This window comes from Neophocaena asiaeorientalis, unplaced genomic scaffold (genome assembly GCF_003031525.2).
Source record: "Neophocaena asiaeorientalis asiaeorientalis breed wild unplaced genomic scaffold, Neophocaena_asiaeorientalis_V1.1 scaffold258, whole genome shotgun sequence".
Classification (NCBI taxonomy): Eukaryota; Metazoa; Chordata; class Mammalia; order Artiodactyla; family Phocoenidae; genus Neophocaena; species Neophocaena asiaeorientalis.
Genome location: NW_020172591.1, coordinates 609,802 through 633,485, shown reverse-complemented (window position 1 = coordinate 633,485; position 23,684 = coordinate 609,802). Strand labels below are relative to the sequence as shown.

At 36.4% G+C, this 23,684-nt stretch overlaps 2 protein-coding genes across 3 annotated transcripts in view; both read right to left on the bottom strand.

Annotated features, from left to right (window-relative positions):
* CYP20A1 (cytochrome P450 family 20 subfamily A member 1) overlaps positions 1–10,268 on the bottom strand; it is a 74,223-nt gene extending 63,955 nt beyond the window's left edge. The window contains exons 1-4 of the mRNA XM_024738334.1: positions 9,798–10,268; positions 5,523–5,572; positions 4,739–4,905; positions 2,646–2,788 (exon numbers count right to left, since the gene is read on the bottom strand). Of these exons, the coding sequence (XP_024594102.1) occupies positions 2,646–2,788; positions 4,739–4,905; positions 5,523–5,572; positions 9,798–9,869 (432 nt within the window). The 5' untranslated portion in view covers positions 9,870–10,268. The remainder of the gene's footprint in view (positions 1–2,645; positions 2,789–4,738; positions 4,906–5,522; positions 5,573–9,797) is intronic.
* A 9,252-nt stretch (positions 10,269–19,520) lies between these two features.
* Positions 19,521–23,684, bottom strand: part of NBEAL1 (neurobeachin like 1) — a 172,453-nt gene continuing 168,289 nt past the window's right edge. For both annotated transcript variants that reach the window (XM_024738332.1, XM_024738333.1), the window contains one exon: positions 19,521–23,420. In XM_024738332.1, coding sequence (XP_024594100.1) covers positions 23,319–23,420 — 102 coding nt within the window. In that variant the 3' untranslated portion in view covers positions 19,521–23,318. The remainder of the gene's footprint in view (positions 23,421–23,684) is intronic.

Genomic DNA, 23,684 nt, shown 5'->3' with positions numbered 1-23,684 from the left:
TTTTACATCACGACCTCATATAATCCTCACAGCAAATTTGTAACGTGGATGCTATTATCCTCGATTTAAGATGAGGCAAGAGGACCTCCCTGATGGTCCAGTGGTTAAGACTCTGTGCTTCTAACGCAAGGGGCACAGGTTTGACCCCTGGTCGGGAAACTAAGGGATCCCTGCAGAGTGGCCAAAAAAGAAAAAAGAGGCAATAAAAGCTCACAAAGGCCAAGTAACACACAAAGAATCATGCAGATACTAAATGACAGAAATAAGATTGAAAGCCTTTTGCCCAAGCTTAAAGTCTCTGCTCTATACAATACTACTACTTCCCAAGAAGCTACATTAAACATACAACAAAATAAAAACTATATTGGTTTCCTTTGTAGTTACACATTTTCAAATGCTATTCTCCGAAGGAGTCTGTAGGTTTCACCACAACTGCAAGGGGTACATGTCTTAAAAGAAGCCTAAGAATCCCTAACAGAGGGTAGAAATTGGAGAAGGGCAGAGAGAAGGCAGAGAAACAAGCAATCCACATAAGATGATGGAAGCTTAAACCAGGATGGGAGCAGTGCTGGTGGAGTAGAGCAATTTGAAAGATATTCAGAAGGTAAAAGTGACATTAGAGACTCTTTTCAAATGTAATTTTCTAAGAATATTTACTGTTATAAAAATACTTATCATATAATGGTAAATAAAAATGCAGTCTAAAACTATCTATATAGTATAATGCTGATTGAAATTCTACTGTACACAGAAATGACTGGAATGATGCAAAGTATTTTAAAATGTTAAACATGGTTATCACCAGGGAATGAACAGCAGTAAAAATGTTTTTTTTTTTTTCCTTAGGACTTCTCTAAATGCTTCCATATTTTATAAAGTGACTAGCAGAAAAAGCATAATTTTAGTTATTTTTGGAAATTTTCTCTTTTCTCTTTTTCTTTTTGGCCGAGCCACAGGGCATGCAGGACCCTAGTTCTCCAACCAGGGATGGAACCTCGAAGCCATGCTCACCCCACCCTCACCCCACGCCCGCGGTGCAAGTGCAGAGTCTTCACCTGGACGGCCAGGGAAGTCCCTGCAAATTTTTTAACGATGGGGAAACGCTTACGATACGTTTTATAGTGGAAAAGTATATAAAATTGTACATACAATATGATCTCAACCATATAAAATATCTATAGTCAAATTATGGGTGATTTCTTTATACTATCAGATTTTCCACGTTTTCTTTAGCAACTATATATTACTTTTATATATTACATTATTTTTAAATGGCACAAATGGATAGATTAGCTTTGGACAGAAGGAAGGATTCTTCAAGATTTAAAATAAGAAAAAAGAACCAAGGTTTGTGATGGACAGAGTCTACTGGTGGGGGAACAGGCTACTGAGGGAGTTCACATGTAAAGGACTCCATAGTCTCAGCAAAGCAGGAGGCTAGGACATCTACAGCAATCAAAGGGGTTGGTAGGACTGGCAGTACTAGAATAAGGGTGAAGGTCTGCAACAGCCCTGTGGGAGCACAAGGAACTGTGAGGCAGCGCACAGGGCTTGGCTAAGGGTCTTTAGAAACAAAAAGGAGACGGTACGGATTAGTATCGTTCTCAACCTTTGTAAATGACTTGCTGAGCTTCTTAAAAATGTCAGGTGCCACTCCCAGTGATTCAGTTTGTCCAAGTAAAGGCCCAGTGATCTGCACCTTAAACAAGAAGGAGTGTTTCAGGTGAGTTCAGACCATATTTTAGGAAATGCTGGTTTAGTCTGGTCTGAAAACAATGGACAAATCTACTGATACATAAAATGTCTTCAGGTTCTCTCTGCTCCCATCATTCCAACTTACATAGGGAGTCTAGATGTTAAGATTTTTGTTTTGTTTTTGTTTCATTTTAGAATTTCAGGAGAATAAAAATCAGCTTAGAGGGACTTCCCTGGCGGTCCTGTGGTTAAGGCTCTGCGTTTCCACTGCAGGGAGCATGGATTCAACCCCTGGTAGGGAACTAAGATCCCACAAGCCTTGCAGTGCGGCCCGCCTCCGCAAAAAAAGAGTAAAATTCAGCTTAGAAAGACAGGTAAGAAAAGAGTAGGAAAGACAAAGACACACTAATAGTTAAAATATACAGACGGTCCCCGACATACAATTTTTCAATGTTACCATGGCACAAAAGCCATAAGCGTTCAGTAGAAACAGTCCTCTGAACGTATCTTGATCTTCTGCTGGGCTAGCGTATGAAGTACGACACTTTGTGACGCTGGCAGCGACAGCAGCCATAGCCCACAGCCAGCCATGGGACCATGAGAGCAAAGAGCCCATAAGCTTACAACCATTCTGTACCCAGACAACAATCTATTTCTCACTTTCTGTACAGTGTTCAATAAATTACACGAGCTAGTCAACACTCTATTATAAAATAGGCTTAGTGTGAGATGATTGTGCCCAACTGCAGGCTAACGTAAGTGTTCTGAGTATGTTTAAAGCACGCTAGGCTAAGCATGATGTCCAGGAGGTTAGGTGTATTTAAATGCATTTTCAACTTAGGATATTTTTCAACTCACGATGTGTTAATCAGGACATAACCCCATCGTAACTCGAGGAAGAACCATATACTATTATCTGTATGACAGAACTCCAGGACAAACTACCTTACCTTTAGCAGGAGAGCAAAATTACTCCGCAGAGAATTAGTCACACCATTTTCGTACATTTTTTTCCTCATGAGGTTTTCGCTCACGTTCCCACTATCAGACTGATACCTTAATAATGACTTTAGCATGGTTTCAAAAGGGTCCGCTGAAACAGACAAATTAAACATTTCAAAGGCAAAGTAATCACTCAAAAAATAAATAAATCTCCAGCAAAAGAACAGAGATCAGGGAGGTACGGGACTGTAGCCAAGAGACTATGAACTTTTTTTCACAACTCCCTTGTCTTTCCTAAATGTGAACAGTTCAAGAGGCAATAAAAATTGGCAAGAAAGGGCTTCCCTGGTGGCGCAGTGGTTGAGAGTCCGCCTGCCGATGCAGGGGACACGGGTTCGTGCCCCGGTCCAGGAAGATCCCACGTGCCGCGGAGCAGCTGGGCCCGTGAGCCATGGCCACTGAGCCTGCGCCCCGTCCAGAGCCTGTGCTCCGCAACAGGAAAGGCCACAACAGTGAGAGGCCCGCGTACTGCAAAAAAAAAAAAAAGAAAAAAGAAAAAACAGAAAACAGACCCAGCCCAGAGAGCCTAGGTTCAAGTCCCAGCTCCATCACTAATTAGTTGTGTGACTTTGGGCAAATAACTTAGCCTCTCTGTACATCAGTTTTCTCTTCTGTAAAGTGGGGATAATCATAATACGTACTTCATAAGGTGTTCTGAGGATTAAATCAGTTAACGTGTGTTAAGGTCTTACAATAATGCTGGCATATAGAAATTGCTATATGAGTATCTGAAGAACAAAATAAAATAAACCTATATCATCATATTAACGCCTGAATGTATCCTTTAATGCAGCCATTAAAAAGTTTTAAGTTTTTATTATGAATAATACTAATGTCTTTTCTCATCTATGTGATTATCAGCTGATGATAATTCCTTAAGATAAGTCAAAGGTCACTGCCAACCTTCTCTCCAGATAGCTTGTAAAATATTTATACTCCACGTTTCTCCATTCCCTCACCAACAATGAGTTTTGCCAACATTTTTCATCTCTTCTAGTCAGATGAGTGAAAATCTCATTTTTATTTGCATCCCACTGATTATTAGTGAGATTGAAATCTTTTAATTTGCTTACTGGCTATTTTTATTTCTTCTTTTTTAATTACCTTGTTTTTGCCCATTTTTCCACAATTGTATTTTACTTTTCTTATTAGTTTTCATTTACTTTATATATATATATACGTGGTAAATAGTTCCCCCATCTCTCTTTTAAACTTCTTCATGGTACCTTTTTATTTTACAGAAATATAGTATGTGGCCAACATTTTCCTATCTCTCTTTTTCATGGTGTTTTTTATTGTACTGAAATTTTTTCATTTTTATATAGACAGATTTACCCATCTTGTGATTGATGGCTCTTAGATCTCGTGTCAGGGTACAAAAGGGCTTATCAACAACCCCCTCAAAAAAGTTTAAGATTTAACCATTTTTTCTTCTATTACTTTTATGACTCCAAATTTTAATCATTTCTAATTTATTTTGATATAAAGAGTGAGACAGGGACTGAGATTTATTTTTCCAAATAGCTAACTAGTTTTCCCAAACCATTTATTACCTTTCCCCTTTATCATAAAATGCTACCTTTATCATATATACTCGGTTTGTCTACTGGGCTACCTACTCCATTCCATCAATCCGTCTAGTCCTATCACAGTACAAGATTCTTTAAGTTAATCAAGTTTTATAATACACTGTTCGACCTGATGGTACAAGAATCTCCCGCACTAATGTTCTTTCTAGATGTTTCTTAACTGCTCTTGTACCTTTACTCTTTCAGACATACCCTGGAACTAGTTTTTCAGGTTTCAAAAAAATCCTGTTGGCATTTACACTGGGATTTTTTTCATACATATCTATAAACTGAAGGAAGAAAATAATCATTTTACAATACTGTGTCTTAAATGAAGTAATTAATATAAAGACTTCAGCACAATGTCTGGCATATAATACAAAGTATTTAATAAATGTTAGCTATTCCTAAGAACAATGTATGGATCTTCATTTATAGACATCTACTCTAATTAAAAAGAAAATTAAACTTACATGTCTTATTGGGGTTGATATGCTGCTTTAGCACATCAACACTGCCCAAACTAACCACAAGGCGCCTGCCAAACCAGAAAGAGACCACAGGCCCATATCTCTCATGCAAATTAACCAGGAACTCGTGCAAACTTCCACTGTTCACAATATCTGGAAGATTACCATCTCTGAAAAAAGAGCAACATTTGACAAAATAATCAATTTAACATGGAAGAATCAGAAAAACAATACTAGTTGATTCTGAATTAACTGTGTCAACAGATGAGAGCAAAAATACACAAAATTCAAATTACTGCAAAATCCAAAACTGAATTATATTTGACTTCTCTCTTTCGGTAGTTACATTTGGATATGGATTTGTCTGATATTTTGAGAATTCATAACACTTCATACCAAATAAAAAAGGTACACGAGGAACATCTGACTTAGACACTGGAAAACTATCCAATTTTTGCAGCAACTCATTCTGAGATAGCAATGGACACTGTCATTGGCTATTAAATCACAGACTAATTTAAATCAGCTATGGCAACTTTTTCTTATTTCCTTCTATCTTAATCCTTTCTTTCTATTTTCAACACTCTCTGGCTAACAGAAGTGAAAGAAATTAAAGGTTTTGATTTATACAGGCTTCCTTTCTGTTCTTAACAAAGTTTAGGTAGTATGCCCAGAGATAAGTTTAGAGAAAACAAAGGAATGAAATAAACTGAGTAATCTAAAGATATGGTTTAGTTTTGATCCAAAATTAAGAGTTGACTCTACTTGATTTAAAAAAACAACTCACTTTTCTTCTGTTGGAGTAATCCCTGGAATTCCTGCAGCTTGTCTGGAAGCCTTAGGGAAAAAATTTTAAGAAGTTTAGTATAATGAATTATCACATATCCCATAAGTCAGATGCATTTTCCCAAGACATCTGCAGGACCTTAAATGATGGTTTTCCAAATTGGTTGAATCTCAGAGATTATTTCTATATTAAAATACAAAAACTGGATTCTTTGTATTGAAAAGCATTATCCTAATATTCCTCCTCTCTATCAACTAAACGAAGGTGTTGAAGAATTTAACATCCATTCTTCATCAATTAATACATAATCAAGTACATTTTTCTTTGTTCTGAGACTATATATGGTCCCATCTGGCTTGGCTTTCAAAAAAAAATCAATGTCATGATTATAATAGTTTCATTCCTAAAATAGTTCTTCTCTTTCTAGTCAAAGAATTTACCAAAATACAATGTGATATTCATCATTTGCTTTAATGCAGTTATTATTATCAGGGTCATACAGTCAGAAAGGTGTCTGGTATAGAAGTAAATAACAAAATAATTCATAGCAAATTGTTAAAGTGAGAACCTCTGAAGAATGAACTATGAAAAAGTTGGGGGAATTTTCATGTTTTACAATTTTGTACTGGGTTTATGGTCGCTGGGTTTAGAGGCTAGTGTCTTTTTTTTATTTTACAACAAGCGTATTACTTTTATAATAAGATATCCTGTAAAACTATTTTTAAATAAACTAAATATTTATAGGAAAAATAACCTAAAATAGTCAACTCCAGAATCAATTCTGAATTTTGTCAATGATTTTAGCTAGTACTAATCAGAGTTTATTTGTCTGACATTCTGCCCTTTTCCCCCCTACTTAACATTATACAAATAAATGAATATTTATTTATTTGAACATTTAAAGGCTAAACAGTGTTCCACTATGTATCCAGAATTGTGTAATCATCTTCCTGCTGTAGTGTTATAAAATATCTAGGCTATTTCTTTCTTTCATTTTCTCATTGTTATACGTAGTGCCATGAAAATCTTTATACAACTTTACTTTTTTACTCCTTTGGGGTATGTATGCCAAAAGAGAGATACTAGGTTGAATGATACTAACTGAAGAGTTTAACAGTTTGTACTAAATCCTATAAGAATACTATCTAGGGGCTTCCCTGGTGGTGCAGTGGTTAAGAATCTTCTTGCCAATGAAGGGGACACGGGTTCAAGCTCTGGTCCGGGAAGATCCCACGTGCCACGGAACAACTAAGCCCATGCACCACAGCTACTGAGCCTGCGCTCTACAGCCCGCGAGCCACAACGACTGAGCCTGTGTGCCACAACTACTGAAGCCCACGCACCTAGAGCCCGTGCTCTGCAAAAAGAGAAGCCACCGCAATGAGAAGCCTGTGCACCGCAATGAAGAGTAGACCCCACTCGCCGCAACTAGAGAAAGCCCATGCACAGCAACAAAGACCCAACGTGGCCAAAAATAAATAAATAAAAATAAATTTAAAACAAACAAAAAAAAGTAGTAGTCTGAAGTGATAATCTTTCCAAAAAAAAAAAAAATACTATCTAGGTTATAGTATGCGCAACTTGCATTTAACTGATGACAATGAAACCTACAATGTAAAATTTTGTCATACAGTCTCATCAATAATGGATACTTGTCAAGTTTGATATTATAAAAAGTGGGGAAAAGGATGGAAGGAACTCAATTAGAAAAAGAAAAAGTCAGTCATATAAAAGAAGCCAACTTTTTATTTTCTAGGTTAAAATTATTGACTGAAACAAGTTTCCTGACTTCTCTTTAAACATGGTAGATTGATAACACTCATCAATGATCTCTTCCTGAAATCCCACAAAATGAAAGTGAAGATATAAAAAAGGAGAAAATACCGATAAAGAGAATGGGAGGAGACAACAGTGGACAAACAATCCAACCAATTTTTTTGGAAGTGTTAAGCTATTGGAGTAGTGATTAATTTACGTAGTTGTGAGGCCTCCTCTGGGGGTCTGCAGAGGAGAATTTCCACAAGAAGCAATCACATTTGCACTCAGTAACCAGAAAAGCAGGGGTAAGATGCAAGATTTTAACCATTAGCAAAAAGCCAGTATACAGATCCCTCAGACACCATCCTTGTGATTACCATCCTTCTGGAAAGAGACCTTGAGACTACAGATTCAGGAACAACCGGCTGGTGGGTGGTGGCCCCTATAATTCTAAGGGGAAATTATTCCCAACTTAGAATTTTACACTAAGCCAAACTATCATTCAAGTGTGAAGCTAGAACAGAAAGATTTTCACACAAGCAAGACCTCAAAAAATGTATTTTCCTCAGAAGTCTATGCGCTTTGCATAAGACAGCTCCTACACCAACCTCCACCCTTCAAGAGGAGAAATGAAGAGTGAGCCCCAGAACACCAGGCAAAATGCTCTCCTGCCCTTTACTATATCCACATCTTCCACATAGCTAAATTGATGAGATCCCCAAACTGGCATGCACCTGGCAAGACCCTGCCAAACTCCCTGATAATCGTAGCCTCACCACTATCATCTACCTTGAGACCATCCAGAATGTTACTATGACCTTTTTCCTTACCTACATTAGACACCATACTAAGCCCAGGACTACCATCCCCAGGTCTTCCCTCGTCCCCCAGACTCCTATTCCTACAGAAGTTTATCTTCTTTCCTGACCCATCTGTCCCCAACTCAAAACTCCACCTGATCTCAGCCACTCATTCCTATGGTTGTACACTAGGTCTTGACATTACCAATAACTTCACCATCTCCAGAGTTTTAACATCAAGCATCCAAATCTCCAAGCACCTCCTATTTTTCCTTTTCACTATTTTTAACATCTTGACTCCAAAAACTATTTTTACCCCAAAAGGACTTTTAACCCACCCACTCATATACTCATTTTCCACTCTCTCCAGCTGAGATTCCATGGTCCATTATAACCACTCCCTTGCCCTATATCCTTTTGTCAAAAGCACCTAGTAAAACACCAATTCTAATTAAACCCAATATTCTGTCAGCTGCCCCTGTTTCCACATAGATGAAGAAAAACTGCTGGAAGGGCTTCCCTGGTGGCGCAATGGTTGAGAGTCCGCCTGCCGATGCAGGGGACATGGGTTCGTGCCCCGGTCTGGGAAGATCCCACATGCCGCGGAGCGGCTGGGCCCGTGAGCCATGGCCGCTGAGCCTGCGCGACCGGAGCACCGCAACGGGAGCGGCCACAACAGTGAGAGGTCCGCATACCGCAGAAAAAAAAAAACTGCTGGGGAAAAACACATCCATAATGACTAGTCTTATTTTAATTTCATGACCCTCAAGTGAGTTGCCTGGTAATCTCATTTCCCTACTCCCGCACTCTCCTAACCTTCCAGATGGCTATTTCTCAGAAAATAAGATTCACTGAAAGTTCCAGATTGTGCAGTTGCAATACTCCAACCCATTTACCACCGAGAATATTTAAGGTGTTCTGTCATTGCCAGTGATGTATTTGGCACTGTGCTGCTGCTTTACAACTTCTACAAAACCACCACCTTGCTTTGTAGATGATCCCTCATCCATTAGCTCCTTTGTTTTCAGAACCACCTTCTGGGGTTGAAGAAGGCAAGAAGAGAAAGAAGGCCGGAAGGAGATTCAGAGATAAAGCACTAGGCTAGGTGAAGCTCACAGCTAACCTCCCCCTGCACAGGGCTCCTTCCACGACCGCTTTATTTAGCCCGTGAGGCCCTGCGAGGAGCAAGACCCGGTCTGGACCTTAAGGACTTTGGATTTCAGGAATGAAAGTCGAAAGACAGATGGGAGAGTAGACGACAAAAGAAACACTGGGGGAGAATCCTTGGGAAAGGGGAAAGGCGTGGAGCAGCCTGGAGTTTCCTCCCAGGCACACTAGAAAATGGAACTGGAGTGGGCAGAGTTACTGCCCGAAAGCCACCAAAGCGCTTCAGACCCGCCCTTAACAGTGGCGTGGCGAGGGCAGGCGCAGGGAAGCCGGACCCGCGGACCAGCCCTCAGCCCCCGGCGGCCGCATCCGCGCTGCTGAACCACCTGCCCGCCTCACTCGGCGTCGGAAGGCGGCCGTGTGGCCCGCGCCGCTCCGTCCTCAGCGCCAGCACCGCGCGCGCCCGCGAAGCGTCACATGCCCCGGAGCTGGACTGAGCCGGAATCGCAGCAGGAGCTCTCCCCGCACCCACTCCGGGCCCGCCCCCTGCGGCCCGCCGCGGGCAGGGCGACGTGGATGCGGGCGAGACCGAGGCCGAGCCGGCGGTTACCGGATAGAGGTAGAGTACGGCTCCCACCAACGCCAGCAAGAAGGTAACGGCGAATATCGCGAAGTCCAACATGGCTCCTCCGCCCGGGAGCCACGTCTTGGTTCCACGCTCGGCAGCAGCGCCTCAGCGTGCTGGGACCCGCGCAACGGAGGGGTGTGCGGGGGCGCCCGCGGAACGAGCGAACGAATGGACCGCTGGGGGCGTGGCCTGGGCCGACAGGGCTGGCGAGGGGAGCAAGGGAGCGCGGAGGAGCTCTGGGAGATGGGAGCCGCGCCCCGAGGCGGGATTCCGGCGGACGCGACTCCTGGCACGCCCGAGACTCCAGACACGCCCACGACTCCGGGATCGAGTTGCTGGGGGAGGAGGAACCCTGGCTTGGAGAAAACATTAGGAGTTATCATCGCTGTGCCCCGACCAACACTTTTCCAAGTAGATTTAAAATATATGTAATAACAAAATCTAACTGAACTTTATTGCACATGTCTGGATGTTCTATAATAATCTAGTGGTGTTTGGATCAAATATAAAATATAGATACATAATTCACACATTATATATTTATTTCATAAAATTTATTTTTCTTCCCTTTACTTCAGAAGAATCTCTATTTTTAAAGTCAAGATTTTTGACATCATTTGTCTTCTGTCTGCAGAAATGCCAAATTATCCTGTCTTCGGTCATTGTGGTTCTTGGATAGATTTTCTTAAAACGATCTCAGGCTTATTGAAGCATAATTTATGTATAGAATAGTTTTCTTAATTCTTTCAAATTGAAGAAATTTTGCTCTGTTGAGGCAGTAGCAACTGGAATTATCAATAAAATTTTTAAAGTAATCTTTAGCTTCAGAAATGAACAATGACTTTAATCTATTGTGTTCAACTGTAATGGAGTTGTTGCATATGGTAACATTGTTATTGCAGCAAATATTATAAAACAGTTTAAATTTATCATAACAATTGTATCACTTATATTGTGATTCTCACCATCTCTTAAAGCGATAACTAGATCTGTAGGGTAATATAAAGAAGTGGTACCACACTTTACTCACATCATATCTAGACCTACATATATATTATTTTAAAAGAAACAGTAATTTAATATGGAAAAGTGTTCCTAAGCTGCCAATTGCAACCACTGTGGTCACCACAATAATTGTTGAGTACTTCCAGTCCACTAATGGAACCCTAAGAGAAGAAATAATGTTTCATTATGCAAAAATCTATTGTGTTTCTGCTGAGAACAAAGATTGGCTAAAGTAATTTATCTATTTTTATCGACTTGCTGAAGCTCAAATACTCTTTCCACTGTTATATTCTCTTCCAGTTTTATAGCAGCACAGCCTACAAACCTTTATAGCATTTAGATGCAGTCACATTTTATAATATTTCAAAGATATAGAATGTGAGATATGAAGAATTTCCCTGGAGCCTGAGCAGTATTAGCTATGAGAATGGATGTTAACAGTTTCATTGACCACAAAATCCTGATTAACCACCAAATCCTGACTGACCATCGAATACTGATTTGCCCATGCGTTCTTTAACTTTTTTATGGATTTGTGATATGTGGGTAACTCCCAAGCATGGGCCTGTCTTGCTCTGCTCTATAGGTGGTACTGTCCATATAAAAGGACACTCAGTGGGTTCCCTAGCCCTCTGATCCAAATTCTGGTTGGATTTGGCCAACGGGAAATAGTAGCATAAGATGACAGGATGAGAGGAAAGTAAAGTCAAGATAGTCATTCTACTGGCTTTCATGCTGTGGGCTCACTGTTTACCATAGCTCCTGTCATATGGCCCTTCCCATACAGATAGCCTTTCTAGGAAATGGAACTCCCTTCTTGCCACTTCAGGCTTAGGGTTGGTGATGGCTCACCTCTGCTGCTAGTCTTGGAGCACTGAAACCTTGTGGTTTCCTTAAACCTTTCCCACACCTTCATAAATATTTCCTTTACTGAACTCTCTTTTAATTACTGGTTTCAGCATGCCATCTGTCTCCTGCTGGGACTCTGATCCACATGGTAATTATTATTGCCATTAAATTGCCTGTTTGGTGGGTGCAAATTTTTTTTCTCAATTCTAATGAATAAGGATAAACAGATACAGTTTGCCTTTACCTAGTAGAGACAGCATTACACCATCAGTGTTTTACTCCAGGACTTCGTCAGTTCTCCTCCGTGACATAATAAGATAAAATTTCTAACTTATTTGTAATGGTATTCCACACAATATCTTGCTTGTCCATTACTCTGATGACATACTAGGGAAGTTTGGAATGAGAATTACCCACGATGATTGGGCTTTGCTGGGCCTTTTTCTACACACCCACCTTACTCTCTTCCTGAGAAAAAACTTGGAAGGGAAGTTAGCCTCTGTAGTTTTTCTGAGGGCCACAACTGATACTTATAATCTTCTTTCTCTGCTATCCATGGTAGATTCTCTTTACTCAGCTACCAAGTCTTGAGGCTTGATTAGTCTGGAAGAATGACTGGATTATTCTGAACTGCCTGAGTACCTGGTAATCATGTACTTCTCAGACTATGGTTTTTCTCTTGGCAGTCACAATTGGGCAAAGAAGTACAAAGTAGTGCCCAAGTAAATCACCTGGGTTCTACACCATTACATATTCCATTGTGTAATGGCAGCTGTACCTCTTCCTAATTATCCAGGTCACATCGGCAAGCTATTCTGATGCTTTATCTGGATGACAGCTTGTGGGTGATGGATGTGATATGACCAGTGAGTTCCATTGTCATGGGCTCCCTCCAGCACTTATTTACTGTAAAGTGGGTCCTTTGGTCTGAGGTGATGTTATGTGGAATCCCTTGCCAATGAATCAAATACTCCACTGCCCTTAAGATAATGGTGCTGCTTAAGGCCCTGTAGACATAAAGGGCAAACCATGTACATAAAATACATGTCTGTTCCTATGAGAATGAACTTGCCCTTCCAGAATGGAAGGGGCCCAAAATACATAACTTGCCAGCATGTGGCCCATTGGTCTCCTTGAGGAATTGGGCACTAAGCATTTATCTTTGTTGTTGGTAAATTGGACATTCAGTGGTGGCAATAGCTAGACCAGCCTTGGTAAGTGGAGGGTTCATGCTGTTAAGCCCATGGATAGTCTCCATTTCTGCCATTGTGGCTACTTTGTTCATGTACCTACCCATTGCACCGGCCCTGGTGTGGCCAGTGCAGGGACTACCTGACATGAATTGAATTGGTTGTTTAGTCCACTTGATTGTTTAATGCCTCTTTCATGGTGGGTGCTAATATGTGACTCAAAGATTTTCACACTTCTTTCCCACTCTCATGTCCATGTGCCTACCTCTATCCCAGACCTTCTTGTCTCCAATCTTAAAATCTTTTTCCATTCATGTCTCTCAGCAGCTGGCCAGGCCTTTCATCACTGCCCATGATTCCATATATATGTATATATTCTAACTTTGGGTCTCTTATCTTTCCACATCTTATCTTTCCACACAAAGTAAATGACATGGTGCACCACTAAAGATCTGCCCATGGAGGTGGTTTTCCCTTGCCACTGTTTTTCAAAACCACCCATAAGTAAAGCTTCAATGCTACCCATTTTTGGCTTTCCCCACATACTGAGCCATCCCATCTGTAAATGAAGCTTGGTCCTTTTCTTCCTCCTCCATCTGATCATACAAGATCACTTATAAAACCGAATGTGTTAGCTGAGGAAGGGGCACTGGTACGACAGTGGTGGATACTCTGGGGATCTGGGCTACTTGCTCATGCAGCTTATGTCTTCCCTATGGTCCTTAAGACGTGGTGGTCTGACAAGGCCTAGCAGATGATAGGCAGTGTTGGGAAACTGAGTCTCTTAAGAGCAAGGTATTAACTGCCATTTTGTTCTGGACGTATCTTTTCTAGGATGTTTGTACAGCAAACTACTTGGAAGGCAGAAATAGTCTCCTTCTGGAATAGAAGGCAGGTTTGCTTCCTCATCAGTATTAATGTTTCCCTCCAGGGCAAAGGTCAGGAAGGTGTGCTTGCAGCCCATTATAAAAGATTCAGCTTTCCTAAACTCAGATTCTTTAGCTGTGACATAAGATTGTAAAATGTATTCTTATGAGTTCATCTGCAAGTTTATAGTTGTAGGTTTTACATTTAGGTCTATAATTTGCTTCAAGTTAATAAATCATCAGTTCCAGCACCATTTGTTGAAAAGACTGTTCTTTCCTCATTTAATTATTTTGGCACATCTGTAGAAAATCAATTCATCATATATATGGCCACATCTAAAGGCCTTCTATTTACTCCTTTTGACCTACGTGTCTATCCTTATGCTGGATAATCCACAATGTCTGATTCCTGTAGCTCTAATTCTTGAAATCAGAGTTAAGTCTTCCAACCTTGTTCTTTTTCAAATTGTTTTGACATTGTGTCCTTTGCATTTCCCTATAAAATTTAGAATCAGCCTTTCAGTTTCTTCAAATCTATTTTTTATTCCACTTTTCCAGCCATATTCTGTAGTTTCAGTGTACATGTCCTGCAAATATTTTATTTCCTAAGTATTTAATATTTTCAAGATATTGTAAACTGTATTTACAATTTTTATTGCTAGAATACAGAAATATGATCTATTTTTGTATTTCACCTTGTATCTTTGCTTGGCTCATTTATTACATAAGTTCTACTGTTTTGTGTACATAGATATCTTAGAATTTTCTACATGCTTGTTAACCACAAAAGGATATTTTTACTGTCTCCTTTCCAATATGTATGCTGTTTTATTTCTTGCATGATTGCACTAGCTAGAGTCTCCAGTACAATGTTGAATAATAGTGAGAATAGGTATTCTTACCTTATTCCTAATTTAGGAAGAATTCAGTCTTTTACATTAAATATTATGTTAGCTATAGGTTTTTCATAAATATACTTTATTACGAAAGTTTTCTATTTTCAGTCTACTGAGAATTATCTTAAACAGGTGACATTTTAAACATTAACCCAATCTTAAATTCATGGGATGAACCACACTTGGTCATGAGGCATTATACTTCTTAAACACTGCTAGAAATGATCTGCTAATACTCACTTAAGGATTTTCGTGTCATCGTTCATGATAGATAATGGATTGTAGTTTTTTTATTTTAGTTTTGGGAAGATGAGGGTGATGGGTAGAATTACATATCTCTCAATATTTTTCTCTCTTGCATGCAGGATCCTAAATCCTAAATTTCCCCCATTTTTTCCTCTTTCACCAACTAGTCTACAAAGCAATTGCATTTCTACATTCTTCTTAAGAATGTCTTCTGAGATTGCCATGTCAAATCCTGCACACTAAGTCCACTTTTTGTATGCAGTACTCTGATCCACTCAAACTCTTGTTCAGTATTTTTGCACTTAGGATGGGCTTTCTCTTTCTGGGAGTCTTTTTTTTTTTATATAGCTCAATCTTAGGTTCTCTAATCAACTACCCTCAAGTTTTTCTGGAATCTCCTTGCTTTCTGTAAAGGCTTACTATAGAAACTTAAGAGATAGCTCTGTTGGAATTTGCTTTTTATATTTCTATTTTTAAGTAATTTGATGTTTGTCGTGTTATCTGTCTTCTTGATATCTTGAAGGCATGGGATATTTGAGGATACATTTGTTTTTGTTTATCTGTATAGTTTTTTGGAGGACATGTGGAGAGATTTAGACTTAGGTACCTATCGTTATCTTAGGCACCCTGTAAGTCTAGATTCATCCAGATTGAATCCATTAATTTTCCACCTTCCAAAATTATACTGATTATCTTCTCTATTTTCTTTGTCCTTTTAGGCTTACACCCTCATCCTTGTAGGTTTATGCCTTCACTGTTGTTCTGCCAGAACTCTAATATGGAGCAAACTAAAATACAGTTACTTACATTCAATCTGTTACCCTTATCCACAAATATAAAGTGTATAGGATAGGAATAGGTCAACATCTACACTGTCAAAGTTGATGAGTAAAAGATTTTAACTGTGAAAGGAAATAAGTGTTTTTAAAAAAACCAATCTAATGTATTATTCGATTAGCTACAAATGGAGATTTCTAGCTCATAACCATGTTTCTGAGGTGGCTTTAAAACGAAAGGCTTAATACCTGTTGTTATATACAACAAAAACTGGTCAATTAACATAACATCTATCTTGTGCACATAGGACTACAGAAGAAATTCTGCTCATATGAGAAAGAAGCAGGGATCAATTTGCTGCTTAAATACTGTATTCAATCCCTTGTCTACTCAAATAACTCAGCCAATGCTAAGTTCTAATCAGACTCTATAAAATTGAGAATTACAAACCAGCTGAAGAAAACATCATTTTTTATTTGATTCAAACCCATTTTCCTATACAAAGCTAAATTTATTATGTACAAAATAAATGCATATTCTTAAAAACTGTTAGAATACAAATTTCCAAAGGACTAAAAAATGTGCAAATTTTTCAATTATTATCTTCATTCATGCTATACAGAAACAAATCAAACATTAGTTCATATACACACACTGAAAAATTTTTAAACAAAATTCAAAGTAACAAAACAAAACATACAACTTATATATTTAATTTTAAAAGGATGAGAAAGGGAAGAATGTATTGCACCAAATTAACAGTAGCTTCATTATAGTGAGAATACTAATCAAAATTATTTATACATCTTTATTAAGTCTAAAACTTTCTCAACTTTAAAAACTTTTTTTTTTTGGCATACAAATATCCATTGAGTCACAGTTTGCACAGTCAATAATTGGATATAAATAAGGCTTAATATTCTTTTTCATGGTCAATTCCAGTAGAACAAATGACAAGGAACACTTTACGATAACTACATAACTGTTTGAATTCCTTAAATATTTAAGTAGCAGCACGATTTGCAAGTATTTTTTTTAAACAATTCCAAATTTTCATCTATCCTCCTCTGAATTGACTGTGTGTGTGTGTGTGTGTGTGTGTGTGTATGCATTCAAGTCACTGTCACTTCTATGATAACACTGAAATGCTCCTATTTAATCTGGGTCCCAGAAAAACTGACATAAGAGACAAATTATATGTGTTCAATATTTTTCAGTCTTAATGAATTCACTTCTATAGCAATGCATCTGATAGAAAACGACTGGCTAGATCTCTCATTATTTTTTGCTAATTTTTTTTGCTCTAAGTCTATAAAAGCAAACAGCTGGGGGAAAGAAAGCCATACCCGTTAGGAATTCCTGAAGAGAATAGACCAGCCATATGGTTAAAGCTAACTATAAAATAAACAGTAGCCACAAAAAATTTTTGGTGATGGTATTTATGAATCGGAGACAGCAGTAAAAAGCATAATAGGAAAAAAAAGTCAAAAATATAAAAGATCTTTAACAGTAAGATGTACTGTAATATGCCATAATTTTGGAAGAAATGTAGAAACTATTATAATTAAATACTTTGAAAAATATCCAAGAAAACCAGTTAAAATCCCAAAGGAATAAAGTTATTCTCTTTAATCCCTATATAAGAAACTAAGAGGTTGAAATTTTTTCACTTAAGTCCAACAACAGATGTCTCCTTACCAGAACTACTTTCTAAAGTGTTTATTGATTAATATAATTTTAGCATTCTGACGAGCAAAATATGTATATCACAGTTAAGTTTTTTCCTCCAAAATGCAAAAGGAGTATTTGTTGAATTTGTAGGTTGAGCCCAATAAATCTTAAAACACATTGCTTAGATATTGTGGGGAAATGTTTCCAAGATAAGGAACAACAAAAATATCATTTTAACAGTAACTATTTATTTAGTACACTGGCTACCAGAGAAACTCTAGTTTTATACACATTAAGATGCAATATATTATTAGAAAAATAAAATTTTAAAAGGTCCAATTGGAATAAGACTTCTTTTTTAAAAGTCTATATTTTAATCAATAAAATATAATTTTATTTTTCAATCCCACCTAAATCCTAACTTGTTTTCTTATTCTCAAATTACAGTGCTATATTATAATAGTATTATAAATAGCTAATCAGTTTGTACACTCAAAAATAGTTATAAATTTTAAATAATGAGACAGCCATCATATTATAAGTGAAAACACACACACACACAAACATCCAAAAGTCCACTGGCAGTCAACTTTGAAAATGAATGGGTAACTTTTTCAATTCAGAGACAATATTGTGGTGTTATTATTATTATGGTAATATTTGCAAAATAAGTTTCCAAGGAAACATGTTAAAACTAAACCACAGAAAACAAATGTTGAATTAGTGAATTTCTACTTGTTCTTTTTCTCTGAATTTTCAGTTATAAGATTAAAGGCATGAAGACAAAAGTAAATACAATTTTATCTCTGTCCTTTTATTTTTCACTAAAGCCATTAGCTTCATAGGTCCAAATCCTACAATGTGTTTAGAAATCACCCACATGTGACAAATGTCAGTGAGATAATCTAAGAAGATGTATCTGATAAATTACTACAATGTATCAGAAAAGTACCTGATAAGACAGCCACTTTTACACAAGCTTCTTATACTGAAGAAAAGCATAACTCCTATAATCTAAGATGACCTTACATTTTTAATGTAGAAAATTTGAATCATTTCCAGTACAGGCCTAAATATCTTAAATGTTAATGCTTTATTTTTTGTAATACTAAGATTTTCCATATGAAAATTTAAAGAGTATTTCCATACAGAGGCTATACCTACAAAAGTCCTCAGAAGTGCTTAGGGAATTTATCCAATGCTTTTAATTAGGAAAACTACTGATTACTAGCTTCAACGCTGTAAGAGATCTAAGTCTACGTTTTAAATCTAGCATTTTGTTACTCATGTTTTTTATTAATAGTTTAAAATGTTACCTAACTCAGATATGCAAAATATTCACTGATAGCCACTAGGAACTAATACAAGCAAACACTTTTTTGGAGGCAAATTTTATTTATAATTTTCAAATGTGAAAGGTCTGAAGAGAGTTTATGATAAGAATAACGCAAACTGAAAAGGAAATTTGGTTGTTTCCACGGCATGCAAAACAAAGATAAGAAAGCCATTCCAAGCAAATTTTAGAAAAAATGTCTTCAAGGATAATGATTAAACCTATTTTCAAATAAGCCTGTGAATATCGGATCTGATTTATAAAAATGAATGGATATAATTTCTATAGCAGAAAATATTTTAAGATTTAATATAATAACCCTGAGACAATTTTTTATACCAAGAATATCAAGTAAAGAGATTCAGAGTATCCAGAGTAGCGCTTAAACTTCTGTATATTTATAAAACTTCACAGAGAAGTCTGATCTACAATCTCAGTTAGGAAACAATGGCCTTGAAAATGCTAGATTCAAATTAAAGAAGTAAAGTTGTGGCCAATGATGACTGATAACACTATATTGTTGCCTAATGTCATGAGAAAAAAACACAACAAGGGCTCTGATATAGGAAAACTCTCTATAACAATGTTCTGGATGATCAAGTTTAAAGCAAATCAAATGTACGTATGATAAATGAATAAGGCAAAAAGAATACTGAGAACAGTATTTGTTTAAAGTGATAAAAATGTTTGAGGCTGGTCACTTACTGGGAAAGAACAGTTTTAGTTGATGAGAGAAACAGTAATTAGGACAAGCTATAGGGCTTCCCTGGTGGCGCAGTGGTTAAGAGTCCGCCTGCCGGTGCAGGGGACACGGGTTCGCGCCCCGGTCTGGGAGGATCCCACATGCCGCAGAGCGGCTGGGCCCGTGAGCCACGGCTGCTGAGCCTACGCGTCCGGAGCCTGTGCTCCGCAATGGGAGAGGCTACACCAGTGAGAGGCCCGCGTACCACAAAAAAAAACAAAAACAAAAAAAATAGTGTCAGGACAAGCTATGAGTCTGCCTGATAAAGGAAAACAACAGATTAGATTTAGAGAAAAAAAAAAATGTATTTCATTTCTTGTATCAGTCAAAAACTATATCCTAAAGACAGGTTTAAGAACTTATTTATGGATTACATATTTAATGATGTATTTTAAGAGACCAACCTTCATATATACACACCCCCACAGGACATTACATATTATATAATATTATTTAATATTTATATAATATTTATATATAGTCCATGCACTTGCATCTTTTCATTGGAAAGGTGATAAAGACAATGCTATTCACTTTATAAATATAAATATATAAAAGGAGCTAACCTCTTTAAATTCAATTAAAAGATTTCCATTAGTGATTTCTTTAGTAATAGCAATATAAAATATACTTAAAGGCAAAGGCCATGTGCCATCATTAAATAAAAATAGGGTATTAGGTTAACAATTTCCTCTGCTTACTCCTATTAAAGCAAAATACAAAAAATCTTCGGTAAGGATTTAACTTTCAAATCTAAATTCTAATTAATTATGAGGGCACACTTATTCCTTCAGAAGCATTAAACTGATTTTCAATACTAGTTCTTGAAGGATAATTTTTATATGCCTTACATAGAGAAAGAAGGAAGCCTAGTTAATGACAAATGAATAATTGGCATTTTCTCTCCTACAAAAGGATGTGACCTGAAAAAGCACTGCGACCTAAAGGAAACGAATAGAAACTGATTCATAGATGACATGAGCTTCACAGGCTTATATGATTTTAAACTGGCCAAGCTTCATTCATGCCCTACTCTATTTTTTCTTCTCTCCTCCAATTTTATCTAAGTAATGACAGAATACTGATCGGGAAGAGTTGAAAAAACAATCTTATAAAGTTTCTTTATTCTCTAAATGAGTACCTCTATTGTATGTTTTAATACTTGACCTCACTTTCTAAAAAAAAATCATCTCCTTAGTATAAATTGCTCCACATCATCAGGATGCTGACATTTTTATTTCTATCACGAGTGTCAAGAAACAAAAGCAGATGAAAAGTTCTTCAAAGACAACACACTTCATATAACAGCTGAGATAATTATATTCATCATCTGAAATGTCCACCTGTTACTGCACTCTAATGATACTGTTCATTTCTCCCATTATACAATACAGAAATAATTTCTATGTAAATACACCATAATCCCTCAAGGTGTATCTTCACAGTGATTTTTATCTAGTGACTTTTAATCAGTGGTCTAAACTGTTCAAAAGAGGAATTATTCAGCCAATGCTACTACTATATTTGCTTATTTAGTAAACTTTAAGTTCCATTCTTCTAGACTGTTGCTAATATTCTTAAAGATTTTCCTCAAAATTTTACATTTTTGGTTTTCACTTTTTGGAAAATACTATATAAGGGTTAATCCCACTGCTCTGAACATCTACTATTACTCTAGGTAGGGTATCTACTGTGAAAAAAGCTTCTTCATATTTGTGCTATAAAACAAATACTGCTTGTTTAGCTCCTCCATTTAAACAGTAGCAAAGTAAAATACCAAAAATTTAGGAATTTTCCCCTAATAATCTAAGTTAAATTTTTTTGTAACTTATAATCATCCAAAATAACTTCCAAAACCAATATTAAGTGACCTTAAAAATAAACATCCTTATACCAAAATCTCTAGATAAATAGGCAAAAGAAACATTTCCAAAGTTTTGATTTAGAAACAGTTTTTTAAAAATCAAATTTAAAATACGAAAACCCCATCGTTTTGTTTCTCTTGACTTGAAACCTCCTAAAATATATAAGATAAAAAATGAAAATAGAATGAAAAAACAGAAGAAATAAATCTTAATATATGATAATTATCTCTATTGACTTGTTTTTTTTGAGACATTTTCACCACTAGTTACTGAAGTCCTCAAAAAGAAAACCTTCACATTTGCATATGTTCTACTTTACACTTGCTGCATCAGTTTATTTCAGTGTGATTTACCTAAAACATAACGGTTTTTTACTGAATAAAACAGAGGATTGTAAATAACTGGAAAGAAAATTCTTCTATAACTTTTTACAAGTCCTAATACAAGCCAATCAAATCTATCAAAAAGTTTCCCTAAACAAAATCCTTTACTTGCCATAAATTTTGTACTCACTCATACGATTATAAAGAAAAGGGTATTAGATACCATGGGCAACAGGAAAGGATTACAAAGGAAGAATTTCTCAAAGATTCAATTGAGAAGAAAATTGGATATAAGGAAATCTATAATTTGTAGAAAAAAGAATATTATTATTTTTAAAAGGTATTGTTGTAAAAAGTCTTTTTTTCCCCCAATCGCAGACCCTTTTAATAAAGCCACCCAACCATTCATTCCTGAAAAAAAAAAAAAAAATGCAGCTAACATACAGAATTTCCACACAATTTTAAGGGATTCATAAATTCCCCCCAACCTGTGAAATCTCGGATTAAGGACACTCGTAGTTATAAAAACTTTCTAACTCAAAATATGACCTTATGAAAGTACGAAGTTTAACAATCTCTTTGAATTAAATCTATCAGCCTTTTAGTTTAAAAGCATAATGTAACATCTAGCTATGTATAATAAAATTAATTGTAATCCTGAAAGTTATACATAACATGAAATAGAAACGTGTATTTTTAAAAATTACTATATCCAAATGACTAGTTTAAGTTATGCATATCTTTTCGGTTCATTCATCAATCATATGAAATAAGTAAAAATGTAATATATTTGGGTATCATTGCCAACTCCAATAATTATTGGGGGAAAACAGTGTTTAATAAAGAAAAAGCCAAGAAATTTTGTACTTTGCACATATAAATTGAGCTGCAGATGCTACTTAAAGGACCCAGCTGTCAAAATCATAATGAGCATTTTTCCTTAACTCTACTACTAATGAAATATATCCACAAAATGTGTCTCTAGTTTCTCTTACTCCTACTCAACATTTATTATTTAAGGATAATAATACATTGCAATAAATTCTCATTAGTACTATGCTAAGTAGTAGTGGGATGAGCCAATGTACCAGTTTCAAAAGTCTTGTTTTCAACTTATCATGAAAACCTGTAATTTACACTGAGTTTTAAAAATCCAAGTATGCAACAGATGCTTTTAAAATATTATCTCCAATCAGAAGTTCCATAATAAAATTGATGTATTTAGGATGATTATTCAGTAAATAGGAGAATGATTAACTAAAGAATGTATTAAAAGCCATATCTCTCAACTGTCCCATTATTGCTACTCTTTTATTAGAAATACCTCAACTTTTGCTGTTTAGAATAAGCAAATTGAATTTAGCTTCTTTATTTTTAGAAGTTTATTTTTTTAAATGGATCTAATGATCTTTAGAAATAAACTACTAAATCTAATCAAATGTATTTTCTCAAATTCATCTTAGTGTAGACCAAGAATTAGTTAATAAGATAGATTCAGTGATGTTAACCAGAAATTTTTTTAGTGGATAATAATAATATAACCTATGACTTTATACACATATGATACCAAATTTTGGTAATCCCTAAATAATTTTCAGGGATAACAGCCCTGAAACATTTAAGATAGTTGAGAGGTGTGACATTAAAGTGATTTAATATCACATTTAATCTGTCACAGATTAAAGTGACAAAGCAATAAATCAAATTTCAGTTATCCATGACAGACAGCAGAAATAACAATCACTTGGAATCTTGAGGATTATATTCAGTCTCTCCAGCTGAAATCTGGCTGAGCCGCTTGCTAGATCCCCACAATTTTCGAGAAAGCTGACCTGAGCGCATCTGTTTAAAGTAATCCAGAAAAATGAAGAAGAGATGTTATTAAGAAAGAAAAATAAATAAATAAATAAATGAAACTGATATACAAGACAATGATTCTGTAGAATGTACAAGAAATAGGTATTGTTAGCAGAATCATTAACATTTTAATGATTCTTAATTAACAATAATTAAAAGGCTTTTCTTCATTGATTGTCTTTTAGTTGAGAAAGATTTAATACCAATGTACAAATTTTTAAATTAAATGTGCCACATATCAAAATTAAA